At 36.3% G+C, this 16994-nt stretch overlaps 1 protein-coding gene and 1 non-coding gene across 11 annotated transcripts in view; both read right to left on the bottom strand.

Annotated features, from left to right (window-relative positions):
- TIA1 (TIA1 cytotoxic granule associated RNA binding protein) overlaps positions 1-15667 on the bottom strand; it is a 37200-nt gene extending 21533 nt beyond the window's left edge. The window contains exons 1-5 of one of the 10 annotated variants that reach the window (XR_006269473.1): positions 15368-15667; positions 5040-5136; positions 2250-2348; positions 1440-1494; positions 1237-1269 (exon numbers count right to left, since the gene is read on the bottom strand). Coding sequence is in view for 9 of the 10 variants with exons in the window: in XM_043468967.1 (XP_043324902.1) it covers positions 1237-1269; positions 1440-1494; positions 2250-2348; positions 5034-5136; positions 15368-15393 (316 nt within the window). In the remaining variant the exon portion in view is untranslated. Of the gene's footprint in view, positions 1-516; positions 634-1236; positions 1270-1439; positions 1495-2249; positions 2349-5033; positions 5137-15367 lie in introns of those variants that run through there. The other 9 variants (XM_043468967.1, XM_043468959.1, XM_043468961.1 and 6 more) reach the window with 9 other exon arrangements.
- Positions 15668-15930: 263 nt separating this feature from the next.
- Positions 15931-16001, bottom strand: TRNAG-CCC. Its single transcript has one exon. It is a non-coding gene; the product is annotated as a tRNA-Gly (tRNA).
- Positions 16002-16994: the final 993 nt, after the last annotated feature.

Genomic DNA, 16994 nt, shown 5'->3' with positions numbered 1-16994 from the left:
GGGGAAGGAAGGGGAAGTGAAAAGAAAAATACAATTTTAGAATTTAAAAAAATGCTAAGATCTATTCAATAAAGTATTCTTAAAGTAATTTATGTATTACAATAAAGTATAAGTAAAACTATCCTATATCTAGACAAATTCTATCAGTTTTAAACATAATGAATAATGAATCAAGGTGACAATACAGGAAAGATTCTCCTATGATATATCTAATGGGAGACTGATAGTTACATTTCTACTTATAACCAATTATTATACTGGCCAAAATAAACTAGTAATATATAACAAGTTTTGCAAAAAAAAAAGTATATATATATAAATAAATGACTTAATTACCATTCTAATAGTAATTATTCACATTTATTCAGTTTACCACTACATTAAATCTTTACAAATTAAAATAGTGGTATTATGAGTTATTAGGCTAGATTTGCCTCAGTTAAGACAGTTTACTGAAGCTAGCTATGCGATATACTTGGTTTAACCATATTTTGTGAAGAACAATCAAAGAAATACCTTGCATTGCAACAGTTTGATGTTAAAGTATTTGAGTTTTCTCAAAAGCCAACAGTTTTGGTTGCCCAGACATTACACCATTCAGTTTATGTGAATCCATGTGCAAGTGAACTAAGACTGAAGGCAACAGAATGAAAACAGTAATCCCTTCACTTTATATCAGAGTCATTAAAAAAGCACTGGAGAGAAATAATGATCCCATATATGAAGTTTTCTTAAAAAGACAATGTTCAAAAAAAAAAAAAAGAACACTTTAAATATACAAAATAGTTGGATCAACACTTTAAATGGACATACATATCAATTCTGACAAAGTATATCTGGAAAGAAAAGTTACCCCTACTTGGCAGGCCTTAAGCAACATATTAGGTTGCCATTTGGGAGACATAGTTTCAAGTGCAACTCAAGCAATAAGATCTCCGTATGAAGCACAGAACTTGACCTCAAGGAAACAGGGTATCTTGCCCTTCAGTGGTGAAGTATTTCTAAGGCATCAGCTGCTACCAAGGGGGGAATCAGAGAACTTGAAATAGCACCCAAGTAGTGGACAAGCCACACTTGGTCAACACTGGGAAAAAGGGGGAAAAATATTGCCAGAGAGACAAATAGAAATACTATCCCTCCCTCCCCGCTCCCCCCAACATCAAACAAAAAAACTTCAGGTGGTTAGTGAATACCCTTTCAAGAGATTTCATTTTATGTTTAAGAAGATACAATTACCTTGTGAACGCTGTGTGCTGACAACGGTACTACCTGATGACAAAGATTAGATTTGTTCTTAAATTTATTAACACAAACACAGTCAATCATATCTTAGGATAACGATCAAAACATTACTGCAAATGTATGATGTTTATATGCTTTACAAGAAAACTACTATGTACAATAAACACAAAAGGTCAAAGAGTATAAAATATACTTACTGCTTGTGTCTTTCTTTTGACTGCTGGGAGTTGTTGCCCAATTCACTTTGACTTCCTAAAAAAATTTTTTCTACATTTATATTTCATAAAAATAAAGGTCATAATCAGGTATTACAAGATTTGCATCTATGACTACAAAGGTATATGTTTGACAAGAAGCATTCAAAATTTTCTGGTCAAAATTTCAATACTTAAAAAAAAAGAATTAACAACTTTGTTTCATTAAGTAAGGACATTAAAAAAATCATTACCATCTGTTATCATTGCCAATTTTTTTTTTTTTAGAAAAGGCATCTTAACATTAGGAAAAATGCAGAAAGGACATAATCTCAGAATTATTTCATTTTTCCCTTCAATACTTATTTTTTAATGTACACTTCTGCAAATAATATTAACAAATCCTAACTATACATAACTTCTCTATTAACATTCAAATAATATTAACAAATCCTAACTATACATAACTTCTCTATTAACATTCAACTAAGCTGCCTAAAAAACCAAAGAATTTTTTCTCTTTTATTCTTCCCCATTAGTAGTCAGCATTCCTATGTTTCAATAAAGCCTGGTAATTCAACAGTTACCTCAGTATTTACCATGTGCAAGGCACCATGAAGAATACTAACAAACACATGCTCTAAAAGCTTTACCCCATCTTTTTAATATTAATTGTGATCGTTTTCTTTTTTTGTTTTTTTTTTTGTGATCATTTTCTGTAAAACAAATACAATGCTTCTAAAATGAAAACAAAACCTTTTACAACTCAGAATTTTCCAGTGTATGTCACCTTCTTTAATTACGATAGCTTACCTTACCCATTATCTTCCGCCCATTCATAGCAGCTAGTGCTGCAGCTGCATGACGATGCTCATAAAACTCCACAAAACAATACGGATCATTTCCAGCTGTCTGTTGAAGAAGAGACACAAAAGTCAGTTTTAAGCTTTATATACTGTCCTTACTTTAAAACTATACAAAGTTTTATACAGCTCAGTACCAGACCATGAAGAATGAGGGGCTGTTCTGCAAGTAAATGTTTAGGATAAGGCACTAAACAACAACAACAAAAAATTATCTTTATAGAAAGCTATCTTCTTCAACAGCTTCTATTATTCTACTATATGTAATTTAGTGTTTTATTAATGACTAAACGTTCTAATTAACCTTCTTAAACCTATTACTAAAATAGAAGTAAATACACTCTAAAAACTGAAGACATTCTCAGATAAGTAAAGTTTTAGAATAGGTTTTAGAACATGGACTTTCTGACATCAAAATTTTTGCCTGCTTAGAAGGTCTTTAAAAATAAAAATTCTTGGGAATTCCCTGGTGGTTTGGTGGTTAGGACTCCGTGAGTCCACTACTGGGGGCACAGGTTCAATCCCTGATTGGTGAACTAAGATCTCGCAAGCCACTGTGCAGTGCAACCAGAAATTTTCTCTTCTCTTCTGTTGGTGTTTGAAGTAGTTGAAGCCTGATGACAGACAAAGCCTGGATGTTTTCTTATAAAGAAGTAGAAAAAACACCCAATATTTTCACACCTCTTGGTGTAAAACACGAAATGGCTTCATAGTCCATTTTAAAATTCTTTCCATAATCGCCCAAGCAGAATTGTTAAAATAAGAAACTAATTCAAAAGACTAGAATGATAATAAAATAAAGATATATGCCATTTTATTCCATGCACAATTTAACAGTTAAAAAAATGTCCCTGGCAATGATTTCAAAGAATTTTAGAGTAAAGAGGCAACCACCAAATTGATGACACTGAAACTATCCATTATTTTATTTTAAAAGCATTAGAGAAAATGTAAGTGTTTTTAAAATTGTATAATTCAAACTAATGCTATTCTTAATGGGAGTTCTACTACCAAGATCCATGTTGACAGCATCAGAATCAGAAGAGTGGTTAAAAAAGTGGCTTACACCTAAGAGTATGGCAGTCAAACAAACAAGAATGTTCATTTTACTTAATTCGTGTCCAGAAAAACTACACTTTTTAGATTAAAAAAAAATTCTAAGCATATGCATTATCAGCCTTTGTACTCTGAAGTCTGAGTCACTCAGTCATGTCCGGTTCTTTGTGACCCTATGGACTGTAGCCTGCCAGACTCCTCTGTCCGTGGGATTTCCCAGGCAAGGACACTGGAGTATTCCTTCTCCAACTCATACTCTAGGGAGTATAAAATTAATAAATATGAACATTAGTCCAACAGTGTGAACAGACTGGAATTTAGACTTTAATAATAATAAAATAATGATAAGAAGCAGGAGAGAGAGTAGTCAATTTTAAGTCTTTCAGTGACCAAAGTCCAATTTATACAAAGTGGCAGAGGCTCCCCTAGCTAGTCTTTTCTGTAGGTGCAGCAGTCACTAACACTTTGCCTAGCGATCTTTACCAGCAAATCGAGAAAGACCTAGATGGAGAGAGAATAGCAGCCTATAGACCTATGGAGAGAATAGATCAATCTGGGTTTACATCCTTGCTTTGCCTCATTTCTGTATATATTAAACAGGAATAACATCTACTTTATAATATTTCTATTGAGTATTTTTGATGAGGCATCAGTATGAAAATGATAGGCTGTAAGGATTTCGTAAATGCTATTACTAAGATAAGGAAGGAGACCTAGATGAAGGAAAGACTGGTTTTAAATTCTCCATCATTTCCCTATATCTCTCCCTCTTATCTTTCTCTATGGGTATGGGAATCTTTGATTCATTACCCAAAGGCATACAGATATTAAATATGACTAACAGAACACTTCAGAAGAGTTATGTAAAGGATAAAAACATCTGTTGACTCCATCTGTATTATGTGTAGGTGACTCTGCCACATTAGGAGAAAAGTTTTGACATTTTAAAATACAAGACAACAAACCAAAGACAACTGGCTAAATAATTACTTTTAAAAATACCAAGTTAAAAGAAGTTAAACTGGAATATAATAGAAGAGAAAGTAGTAGATACCAATACATACATGACTTTCTTTCCCAGAGAAACAAAAACTAAAAGTTTAAATGCAGGAAAGACCATGGGATAAAAGGATTTCTCTTTAGTACTGTTTTTCTCATCAAGAGAATTTGAAGCTGCCTTTTTACACATATTATGACTCAGGATTAATTACCGATTACGTGAGTGAATTGATGTTTTTTCTATACATTAAGGTCTGATGAACGGGCACTGCCACAATTCAAGAAAGACTTGAACTGTGACCTTTAAAAATAAAGTTTAAAACATCTTCACAGTATCAGTCTACTATTTCTTTTGCCTAATTTCCCATTTTAATTAATAATTGAATTTATAGATTTGCTAATCAACTGACACCACATACAAAACAAACAATTCTGATGCCTCAGTACATTTTAAAACAAGAGCCCCACATACAGTTCTCATCTGTTTTGGAAATGATTAGATCTAGTCTCTCTTTACTGAGTAAAACAAACTTGGTGGCCAAAATGGACTTATTACAAATTTAATAAAACCTTTATGAATTTAGACTGTATAAACCAATTTAAGAGATCCTAGAAGTAATGGATTTAAAGAATGTATTTAAAAAAAAAAAAGAAGAAGAAAGTTAACTAAGTAAAATACCCTTACATCCATAATCATTTTGCAGTTTTTACAAGGTCCAATCTGGCTAAAGAGCTGGAGAATTAGAGCTTCTGTGACATCTCTGGAAAGGTTACCAACATATCTGAAACACAAAGGAAAACAATTCACCACTTAAAATTTGCTTCTTTTAAATCAGTTCCTAAAGTTGAGTACTGAACAGTGAATTGGGGGAATAGGCAGATCTTTGCTGTGTACCACACTATTTAGGAACTTATAAAAGTTTGAAAACTTCAAAATCTCTTACAAAACAGATGTAAGATATGTTACTTACAAATATACCAGACAGTTAGTAGAGGGAAATTAGTAAGTATCTGTTTTTAGTGAAGAATGCACAAATTAAACCTGTTACTTTAAGTTTCTAGGCTTATCTTAGGAAGATATACCTAAAATTTCTCAAATGAATCATTTGACATGTAGAACAATTCATACAATCAATCCTAGAAAACTCTGCAATTATTCTCCTTCTACAGCATTACTGAGAACATTAGATAAAATTTCAACGTTTAATTCACGATTGTCCTAAAAGTGTCCAACTGAGGTATACTTTGGTTTAGACAGTAAACATATTTTTGAAAGATCATGAATCAATCACTATCAGCTGTTATACATGCTCACAAAAGAAAGGGAAGCCTTTTAATGAATATCACTGATCAGTGGAAGCAGAAAGGAAGTAGAAAGGTTCTAGGAGAGACTTTTAACAGATAATGTAAGTTGGTGACTAACTAAACTACTGTAAATAACGTATTACAAGACAACATGACTGGGACGATCCTTACTTTTTTAGGGGGGAGGAGGATAATCCTTTTTTTTTTATAATCCTTATTTAAAGGGTTTATAAATATTAAAAATGGGATTTTGAAATGCAATTACCTCTAGGTATATTAGTTTTATTACTTCTGAAATCAGAAAACGTAGTCTCCCAATAACTGTAGATGTTTTAATTCTTCTGCCAAGAATCCTTCAGGGAATGTGATGAAAGGTACGGACACTCTCCCCAGAAAAATAAAACACCTATACGTGCCAGAAAGTGTGGATTCAATTTCTTCCTTCCACTTACCCATTCAACAGACTATTGAATGCTTACTATGAAGGCACAGGAATAGGCTAAAATGGCGAAGAGAGAAGTGCCGAGTCTTAAGAACAATGAACAATTCGTTTACAGAAAAATGCTAGACAATAACTGTAGACAGACAGCATTAAATTAACGATGTGTAAGCCCTACTGAAATCATTGATTCAGGCATGAAATAGATGTAAAACTTAGGTGAAAGGCTGGTAAGAAAATGGATATGTGCAGGGTGCCTAAGATGTCACATAGATTACTTAACAATTGCAAAGGGAAAATTCACCTTAAAAGTGAGAACTCTACACTGGTCAGAATGGCCATCATCAAAAAGTCTACAAACGATAAATGCTGGAGAGGGTGTGGAGAAAAGGGAACACTCTTGCACTGTTCGTGGGAATGTAAATTGATATAGCCACTATGGAAGATGGTATGGAGATTCCTTAAAAAAATAGGAATAAAACCACCATATGACCCAGCAATCCCACTCCTAGGGATATACCCTGAGGAACCCAGGGTTGAAAAAGACACATGTATCCCACTGTTCATTGTAGCACTAGTTACAATAGCTAGAACACAGAAACAACCTAGATGTCCATTGGCAGATGAATGGATAAACAAGTTGTGGTACATATACACAATGGAATATTACTCAGCCATAAAAATGAACTCATTTGAGTCAGTTCTGATGAGGTGGATGAACCTAGAACCTATTATACAAAGTGACGTGAGTCAGAAAGAGAAAGATAAATATTGTATTCTAACGCACATATTTGGAATATAGAAAAATTTATTATTTTATTTATCTACAGGGCAGCAATAGAGACATAGAGAATAGACTTATGGACATGGGGAGAGGGGAGGAGAGTGTAAGATGTATGGAGAGAGTAACACGGAAACTTCTATTACCATATGTAAAATAGAGAGCCAAGGGGAATTCGCTGTATGGCTCAGGGAACTCAAACAGGGGCTCTGTATCAACCTAGAGGGGTGGGATGGGGAGATGGGGGGGAGGTTCAGAAGGGAGAGGATATATGTACACCTGTGGCTGATTCATGTCGAGGTTTGACAGAAAACAACAAAATTCTGTAAAGCAATTATCCTTCAATAAAAAAATAAAGGAAAAAAGTGAGATCTTTAGGCCACTTTGACCCTGTGATCAAACTTTAAGTCATGTTATGAATGAACAATTAAACATTGTGTATACAATATGAATTATACAATATCATATATGAAATATTCAAGTCAGAACGATCTAACTTGAGTTTAGCTAAGCTTAAATTCAGATCTAAGCTTACAGGATATTGGGCATATAAAACAATTATACAAATTCAGATCTGGGATATTATATAAGGTGACTTATTTGCTATCTTAAAGGTTACCGTCCTTAAAAAAAATAGTAAAAAGAAAGGAAGACTACTTTTGATTAAGAGGGACTTAAAAGACACTGACAACTTAATATTTACAATGAATAATCCTTGACTGAATCCTGGATTAGGGAGGGGGTGAGAAATAGCTTTTTCTTACAGAATTCTAATTAATAAATGCATAAGAAATGAGGGAAATCATCATTAAAACACCTTAGTAATAATGTTACGGGTAAGAATTCTTTGATACACCTCCCTCTATGAAGTGAAGCTTCATTTCCCTCTCCTTGAGTGTGGGCAACACTTAGTGACTCAATTCTGACAGGGTATGTAGAGAAAAAAGGCAGTCACTATATAGTGGAGATAAGATCTCAGCATCCGGTCCAATCACTTCAAGGCAAATAGATAGGGAAACAATGGAAACAGTGACAGACTACTATTTTGGGCTCCAAAATCACTGCAGATGGTGACTGCAGCCATGAAATTAAAAGACACTTGCTCCTTGGAAGGAAAGCTATGATCAACCTGGACAGCATAATAAAAAGCAGACATTACATAAGACATTACTTTGCCAACAAAGGTCCGTTTAGTCAAAGCTATGGTTTTCCCAGTAGTCATGTATAGATGTGAAGAGTTGGACCATAAAGAAAGCTGAGCACCGAAGAATTGATGCTTTTGAACTGTGGTGTTGAAGAAGATTCGAGAGTCCCTTGGACTGCAAGGAGATCCAACCAGTCCATCCTAAAAGAAATCAAACCTGAATATTCATTGGAAGGACTGATGCTGAATCTGAAACTCCAATACTTTGGCCACCTGATGTGAAGAACTGACTCACTAGAAAAGACCCTGAGCTGGGAAAGATTGAAGGCAGGAGGAAAAGGGGATGACAGAGGATGAGATGGTTGGATGGCATCACTGACTCAATGGACATGAGTCTGAGTAAGCTCCAGGAGGTGGTGATGGACAGGGAAGCCTGGCGTGCTGCATGCAGTCCATGGGGTCACAAAGAGTTCGACATGACTGAGTGACTGAACTAAAATGATATAGAGGAGAAACAGTACCCTTCATAAGTGCCACAATGAAAGATATCTCCCCACATGTTATAGGGAAGTAGAGAGACATGACAACTAAACACAATGTATTTTGGATTAGATGTTGGAATAGAAGAAGGACATTTAAAAAAAAAAAAGAAAAAGGACATTAGTGGAAAAACGGGAAAACAGTAATAAAACTTGCAGTTAATAGTATTGTACCAATCTATTAACTTCTTAGTTTTGATAATCATACTATGGTTACTTAAGATATTAACATTAAGGGAAGGGTGATGGTCAAGTGAAAACTCTGAACCATCTCTAACTCTTCAGTGTCTATTTTTACCCAACTCATGTGCCTATAAGAAACCCTAAGGATTGCATATGTCTAAGGGAAAAAAATGGCTCTTCTGAAAATTTAATTCTAACATCTACTTTGCTAAAGCTAGGTAATCCAGTGATAAACTGACAGTATGTAGGGAACCTGGAGGCTGTCATTTACTCTGCAAAACTTCAAGATTTTTCTCAGAAAAAAATTTTCTCAAATTTTTTCTCAGAAACTCAAAATTTCTAAGTGATTTTCCCAGTTTGAAGATGGCTAATAAAAGCTACTCTAAAAAGCATTAAGGTCTGTACTGCCTTTGTGTTTAATGTGGCCTGCTATATAATGTAAATTCCCGGAGCCTTTATCAATTAACTACACACAGCTGTTTACACAAACAACTTGTTCTCAACCTTTGACACCATTACAATAAACCTTAAGTTAACATATGTAACAGTCTCAGTTTTATAAAACAAGTTTCTTTAGTTGTCCCATACTTTGTCACATATTATTCTGTTTCTGAAGCAAAGGATTTCCTATCAACAGTATAGATTTAAGTTACATATGTAAGTTTCTTTTTTTTTTCCTTTCAGGCTGCCAAACATCTTCCTACATTCACCCTATGGCAAAGCCTGACTCCTCTTCAAAAGATGAAAGGCTTTAATACGGTTATATAGTCTACTAGGTATATGATCTGGGCTAGGTCATATTAGAGGTACCTGCCCCGAACACAGAAGTCAAAGACAGGGGTTAGAGAAGCAGAAACTGAAGAGAATCTACTTTGGTGGCAAACAGCAGCAGAGTCCCAGGTCCAGTGAAGCTGAAGTTGTAATATCAGGCCCTCACTGTATGTGGTTGGAGTATCCTTTTTGGGATGCTCTGTAGTTTGATTAGGACTGTGGGCCTGACAGTTGTCCCTCTTTCCTGAACATTTTCTAAACCAGGTTCCATAAACTTCCTCCAAATTCTGAAAGTGTCCTCTCTCTCTCTCTCTATACATATATATATATATATATTTTTTTTTTTTTTAAAGAAGCATGATTGAACAATTCTGAAGCTACTTTTTGAAATTCTAAGACTGAGCAAACAAGTAAATATACTGGGAATATATACACTGGCAATAGAAACCAAGTTCTTCACAGTTGGGAGAATGGAGTTACAAATACAGAGAGGGGAAAGAACAGAATGAACTCTGTAGCATCAGACTAGAATTGGAACTATCAGTGCAAACTCTTGGGCATGTGTATCTCATTCATTTCCCAGCTCTAACCTCCCAGTAAGTCTGGTTCAAAGACCTAATGAAGCTCAGGTTCTTGATGTCTCACTGCAGAAAGAACTCAGTGAGACAAAGTGATAGGTAACAAGTGGATTTATTCACAGAGAAACACTTCACAGACAAGAGTATGGCCCCAGTATCTTTAAAAAAAAAAAAAAACAAAAAAAACCCAAATTACTTTCATGCTTAAATTTTTTTGCAGCAATGCATTTTAAGAAATTCTGATGGATACCAAAATTGACTCTGGAGCAGTTGAAAGCCAAGATTCCCTGTCACAGAGTTGACTAGACTACTAAACCAAAATGTAAATTTCTTACATTTATGTAGTTATAGTTTTCAAGATGCTTTTTATTCAAGAACATTATTAAAAAATCCTTTTTTAGGTGTTCCATGAACTTCTTGTTAACAGCCTAGATGAAGAATCTCATGTTGATATTTATAACATCACCTCTGAGATCATGCACCAATCTCACACAGAACTGGAGAGTAAATGTCCTCCTTGGGCAACTGGATAAAATATGAACTATGCATTGGTTAAAAACACTCTATCAATGTAGTTTCCTTAGTATGAAAATTATACTGTGGTTGTATAAGAGAATGCCCCAATTTTTAGATTTATTTAAGCCCTAAGTGTATTGATGTTTTCTCAAACGGTTCAGCAAATGTGGCTATTAGCAACTGGTAATTCCACATGAAAGGTATCTATCTAAGTCTTAAATGCACTATTTTTGCTAATTTCCATAGGTTTTAAATTTTTCAAAATAAAAAGTTACCTGAGAAGTTTCAATGGAAAAAGTCATCAATGCCAGTGAAAAGTTGACAGTTCTGGGATAGGATTTCATGTCAATTTAACATATACATTATTTTTAGGTGATAATAAGTTCAGATAGTTGTAACACTGGAATCTAAAACATTTTAAGTATTCATTAGTACAGCTCTGGAAAATTTAACTTACAAAGAAAAATCTGCAAGGCAGAATGCTGTATTGAGTTTGTTTTGAGCCACAATCATTGTATGAAAATGCAGAATTTGATATGAGGCCTCTGAAAATTTGAGTGAAAAACATGAAGAAATAGGTTTTAATCTAATGATAAATTTCATAAGAGTAGAGACATATTTTCATTCATATCTACTACCTGAACTCTGCCTGGAATATTCTAAGTGCTCTATAAACATTTGTTAAAGAGATAACTGTAGCTGATTCACTCGGCTGTACAGCAGAAACTGACACAACAGTGTAAAGCAATTGTACTCCAATAAAAAAATAAAAGTTTAAAAGAGGGAACTGTATTCTCTTAGAAGTATTTTTGAACATTTGCAATGTGATAGAAAATTAATCCATTTTGCCAGAGTTGTTATAGTTCAGGGGTAAAAGGTGTATGTCTCTTACTAATTATGAAATTATGACAAGGATATATTGTACACCACAGGGAATATAGTCCATATTTTATATTAAAAGAGCAATATATTTTATAACTATAAATGGGGTATAACCTTTAAAACAGTACACTTGTAACTTACATAATACAGTATATCAATTATATTTCAATTTAAGCAGAAATTATGTACAACAGTAAATACTTGTTGTACATAGTACATATGTATGTATTAACCACTCAGTCGTGTCTGACTCTTTGCGACTCCATGGACTGTACCCTGCCAGGCTTCTCTGTCCATGGGATTCTCCAGGTAAGAATACTGGAGTGGGTTGCCATCTTTCTCTCCAGGGGATCTTCCTGACCCAGGGACCAAACCCAGGTCTCCTACATTGCAGGCAGATTCTTTACCATCTGAGCTGCCTGCGAAGCCCCGAAGTGTCTGCAGCTCAAGACAATATTCTGGTTTCCTTAACATCTAAGTCCTTTACCTGGGGTTTGCTTCTGATGGGAGGAGGGACACCTTTTGCTGCCATGATGGGCTGGACAGGCAGAAGAGGATAAAATGGGTGCAGGCCAGTGTCTGTTCTTTTCTCATGTGTTGGGGAGATGATTCTACTCTTGCCGGATAGTATGTAATCTCTCCATGAACAATCTGGCAAGGTCCACTGAAGTTGAGGGTGGAACTTGGTAAGAGCCACGTAGTACATAATATAAATGTTATATGCCAGCATCATAACCTTACTATTATTTAACAACTGTCTCTTCTTTACAAAAGACAGTCTGCTGCGTAATAGCAGAAACCCTCTAATTTTATTAGTTGGCATCTCCTTCACTTGGGTATTAGACCATACGCAGTCATCCATCCCTTGTTACTCTGAAGGGATTGGTTCTTGGACCTGCCTCTTCCCTGGATACCAAAACCCATGGATGCTCAAGTTTCTTAAATTTGGCTTATTATATTGAGGGTTCCACATCAGTGGATACAAAGTGCCAATTGTAAACAAATCAGTCTGAAGAAAAGACTTCCCAGGTGGCACAGAGGTAAAGAATCAGCATGCAACACAAAAGATAAGGGAGATGGGAAACAAATTCACTCCAGTATGCTTGCCTGGACAATCCCACGGACAGAGGAGCCTGGCGAGCTACAATCCATGGGGGTCACAGAGTCAGACACAACCGAGCACACACACACATGCCCATAAGACTTACTAAGACATCCAGGCTCTCAAGACAGTTCTCATTTTTAATTTTATTTTGCAACAAACTAACATTCTAGATGACTGATAATTACGCATTTGCAAATTAAAGTTATTGTCAACTTCACTCTCACATTCAACATCAAACTGGCAACTCCAGTAGCTTTATTTTCAAAACGTATCCAGAATCAAATCACTTCTCACAATATGGTTGACCCTTGAACAACAGGGGTTTAAACTGCGTGGATCCATTCATACATGTACATGGATTTTTTCATTAAATATGTACTACACAATCCACAATTGGTTGATTCCACAGATGCAGAGGCCTGACTGTAAAAGTTATGCATGGATTTCTGATCGCTCAAGGGCTACAGCTCCTAACCCTTGCATTGTTCAAGGGTAAACTGTACCATTTCCAGAGTACTGCTGACAAGAAACTGAATACTGGCAGTCTCTATAAAGCAGCAGTACTGAACACTCATTTGGGGCAAATGAAGATATTTCCTGAGCCATTTAGGTACACAGGCAATACTGAAATTCAGACTATATCTTACCCTGAAGAATGAGTAAAATCTTGATTCACTGCTTGAAACTGTACCTGTTTTTAAAACAATTTTATTGATCACTTACCATGGATCAGACATTGCTAAGAACATACTAAGAGTCTCTGACTCCCAAATTATTCACACAAACATTTTATATTAAAAGTAAAAACACTGCTGGCAAAACTTAGGGATGAGCACCTACTCATATTTAATCAGGATTGGTTTGACTGGAAGGGAGGAGATATTAGGAAACGCTAGAGTATGGACAACTTGGGGAAAAGATTCTTGGATGGGGTGTTCTGGTAGTATACAAGGCAAAATCAGTCATAAATGTTGAGTCAAAGTTGAGGACAGCAAAATGGCAGGCTGATGAACAAAAAGGTCTATGACTTGGGATGACTTACTTAAATTCTAATCTTAGCTTTTCCTCAAATGCAAAATGGACACATTTACTGCAGAATTCTGATGAGGATTAAACAAGCACATGAAGGACTTAACAGTGAACACAAGTATTTGTTGAATAAAACTTCCTTCATTAATTCTCCCACAATGGCTGGTCCTCTGTCCCCAGACTAGTACATGTTTTTGTAGACTGGCCTAGGAAAGCTGAAGTTGTCTTCATTATTTGATATTCCCAAATCAACATACTAAAAAGGTTAAGTTCTCAGATTATTTTTGGCAGTTTCTGAAATTAAAAATTTTGAAATAAGAACCTTGAAGACATTATAATATAAAAACACAGGCAGTTTCTTAATCTAGTATGCTGCTGGACATCATACTTGTAGTGAAGAAGCAAAAGGGAAAAAAAGAGTTCCATAAACTCTATGGGGTTAATGATCTTTGTTTTTTAGGGAGTACTCATCTACAGATACAATATTACAAAAAACAAAAGTCACGTGCTGATTGCTGCATCCTAGTAAAAAGACACTAAAGGTCACTAACATGAGATAAACTTATTTATTAAGAAAAGAGTGACTATATTTCTCATAGATTAAAAAACGAAACTTTTTTGGCGCTGAAAAAAATTGACTACATTGTATTTCTTAACAACTATAATATCCAGAGTTGCAAAAAGAAACCTAAGAGTGTATTTTTTTAAAGCAGAGGGTTCTCAAATTGCCAATATTCTAAGAATAAAAATAAGAAAGCTACGTCAAAATTTGGGCTTTTTCTTCTTTTCGAGGAAAGCAACAAAGGCAGGATCACCTCATCGGATAGTACTTCGAAAAACAAAGGAGAATGCCTGGGGCGGGAGGGAAAGCTACGCTACAAAAAAATGATCCCAAACTAAGACCACTTAACACTACAAAAATTCACAGAGGTGACTAAATATTTTACTTAAGGTACTTATCAATTGTTGCTTCATTAAAAACTCCCCGCTCTTTCAACGACATGTCAATCACAAAAGTAGCAAGCGAAGATAAAAAAGCATTAAATCCACTTCCCCTCAGTTGATATATACCTCCGGGCGAGAGTTCCATTTTTAAAGAGCAGTTTCAAAATCCTTAGCGGGTCCGATTTGGGGCTTTCAGATCGGGGATGGGGGGTTGCCACAGAAAAAGAGCCAAAGAGAAGTTTAAGAAAAAACAACTGGCTTTTTCCCAGTTGGCAAGTGCGAGAATAAAGTTTACACCCCTGAAAATAAGTACACAGATTTTCAAGACAAAAATTCTTATCAATGAAAAGAAAATGAAAAGAGTATCTGGAGAAAATCAAAGTAAAATGAAAGCGAGACGGCTGTAAAAATCAGAAGAGGTTAATCGAGAAGCGGGGGAGGGGATGCGGGAGAGAAAGAAAGCATGGGACAAAAAGGCTCGCCGAGTTCTAAAAAGAGGTTTGAATGAAAGTCTTTTCTCCAGGCCGAAAGCCGCCGAGGGCCTGGGACGAGGCCAAAGGCCACGCTGTAGGGGCAGTTACGGTGTACGGGCTAATTTAGAGGCTGAGCCCCCTCTCCTTCCATTTCGTCCTCACTGCCTGGGTCTCGGTCCCTAGACATCCAGGTGAGCGCCACAGAGGGTAACCTTGCTAACGCGGAGTCCACGGGGAACAATAGGCTGGGGAGCGGCGCAGAACCAAAGGCTCGCTCCGGGACGATCACCATCCCGCCCCCCTCATCGCTGCCCCAGACTCACAGAGTCTTAGGCATTTCGTCCTCCATGGCTGCTGCTGTCGCGGCGGCGCCTCCAGGTCCAGCTCCCTACCCTTTACTACCTCACAAATCTTTTGAGCGGCTATGGCTGCGGGATAGCCGGGTTTCTCGGCTGACCGGAGGTTACCCCGCCTCCTTCTTCGGCGGCAATTACACTAAACTGCCGGGCCCAGCACGAACAATGAAGCCCCAATACAAGATGGCGGCGAGCCGGCAGCCTTGGAACATCCAGGGAAGTGACCCGGGCCGCGCAGGCGCAGAAAAATTTTGCACTTTCAACCTCCCGGCCGCCAGGCTACACCTCAGTCCATATATTCACTTGTTGCGCAGCCGTGCTTCCAACGACGCCAGGGGGTTGTCTCGGACTGCGCAGGCGTAAAGGTTAACTGTTTAATAACTTGAGTCAACATTTTTGAATTCCACCTCCAGATTCGAATGTGTCAACAGTGGCTTATAGTAAAATATAAGTCTTCATGGAAATGAAAAATTGTGTTTCCAGGAGAAGAAAGACTATAAAAATTACGCAAAGCGGGGACAAAAACGGCGTGCGCCGCCCGGGAATCGAACCCGGGTCGCAAGAATGGGAATCTTGCATGATACCACTACACCAGCGGCGCTGACGGAAACGGCTTCTGCTGAAATACCTTAGGACCAAGTACACGCGGACGTTCGTTCCCAAATGAGGAAGATTTATTCGTTTAAAAATAGAAGTTTACCGAGAGTCTATATAATCTGTTACTTTTCAGGTAAGAGATGATTTCGTTTCTTTCATTTTGGTACGGTTGAATGGATGTCCCTACTTTTTCTGTATGGAAAAATCTCACTTAAAAAAAATTTTTTTTTTTTTTTAGCTTAAAAGAGTTTCCGGGAATTTCCTAGCAGTCCAGTATTTAGGACTCCACGCTTTCACTGCCGAAATCAGGTTTAATCTCTGGTTCAGATCCCCCAAGTCACGCGGCGCAGCTGGAAAAAAAAAGTAAGAGTTTCATTAAGAATTTGTCTTCTTGGTGTTAACCAAATTTTTGAGCCAGGAATATATTTCCAGATCTTTGAGGAATTTTTCTTTATATTTGAATTTCCTTGGTATAATCAATGTACACTGGAAAATATTTAAGAAACAGTCATTTAGTACAAATCAATCCAAGAGTTCTAAACCTGAAGGAATAAGAAGATATACAAATTTTAACCTCTTCCAGGGAGGCAGAAAAATTACATCAGTATACTCATTATGCATTTTGTATTGCATTTTAAGTTATGTAAAAAATTTTTTAAACATTGGGAAGTGTACATGCCCAAAAATGTGATGTTTTCTTTGAAGTAGTTCATTTAGACTGCAGCACTTTTAAATAATCATTTTTGAAATTGAATTTAGAATTTGTGGTACATTATTGGGATTTTATTCAGAGACATCAAATATTAATATTTTGAGGGTGAACAATACAAATTTTTTTAATGTATAATTCAGGAATTTCCGGTGGCCTAAAAGTTATGGTTCTGGGCTGTTTTTTTTACTGCCATGGCCTGGGTTCAATCCCTGGTCTGGGAACTGAGATACTGTGTACTGGCAGTCAAAGGAAAAAAAGTGTATAAAGTGTATAATCCAATGGTTT

The sequence above is a fragment of the Cervus canadensis genome, chromosome 5 (genome assembly GCF_019320065.1).
Source record: "Cervus canadensis isolate Bull #8, Minnesota chromosome 5, ASM1932006v1, whole genome shotgun sequence".
Taxonomy (NCBI): Eukaryota; Metazoa; Chordata; class Mammalia; order Artiodactyla; family Cervidae; genus Cervus; species Cervus canadensis.
This window is presented reverse-complemented; position numbering and strand designations above follow the sequence as displayed.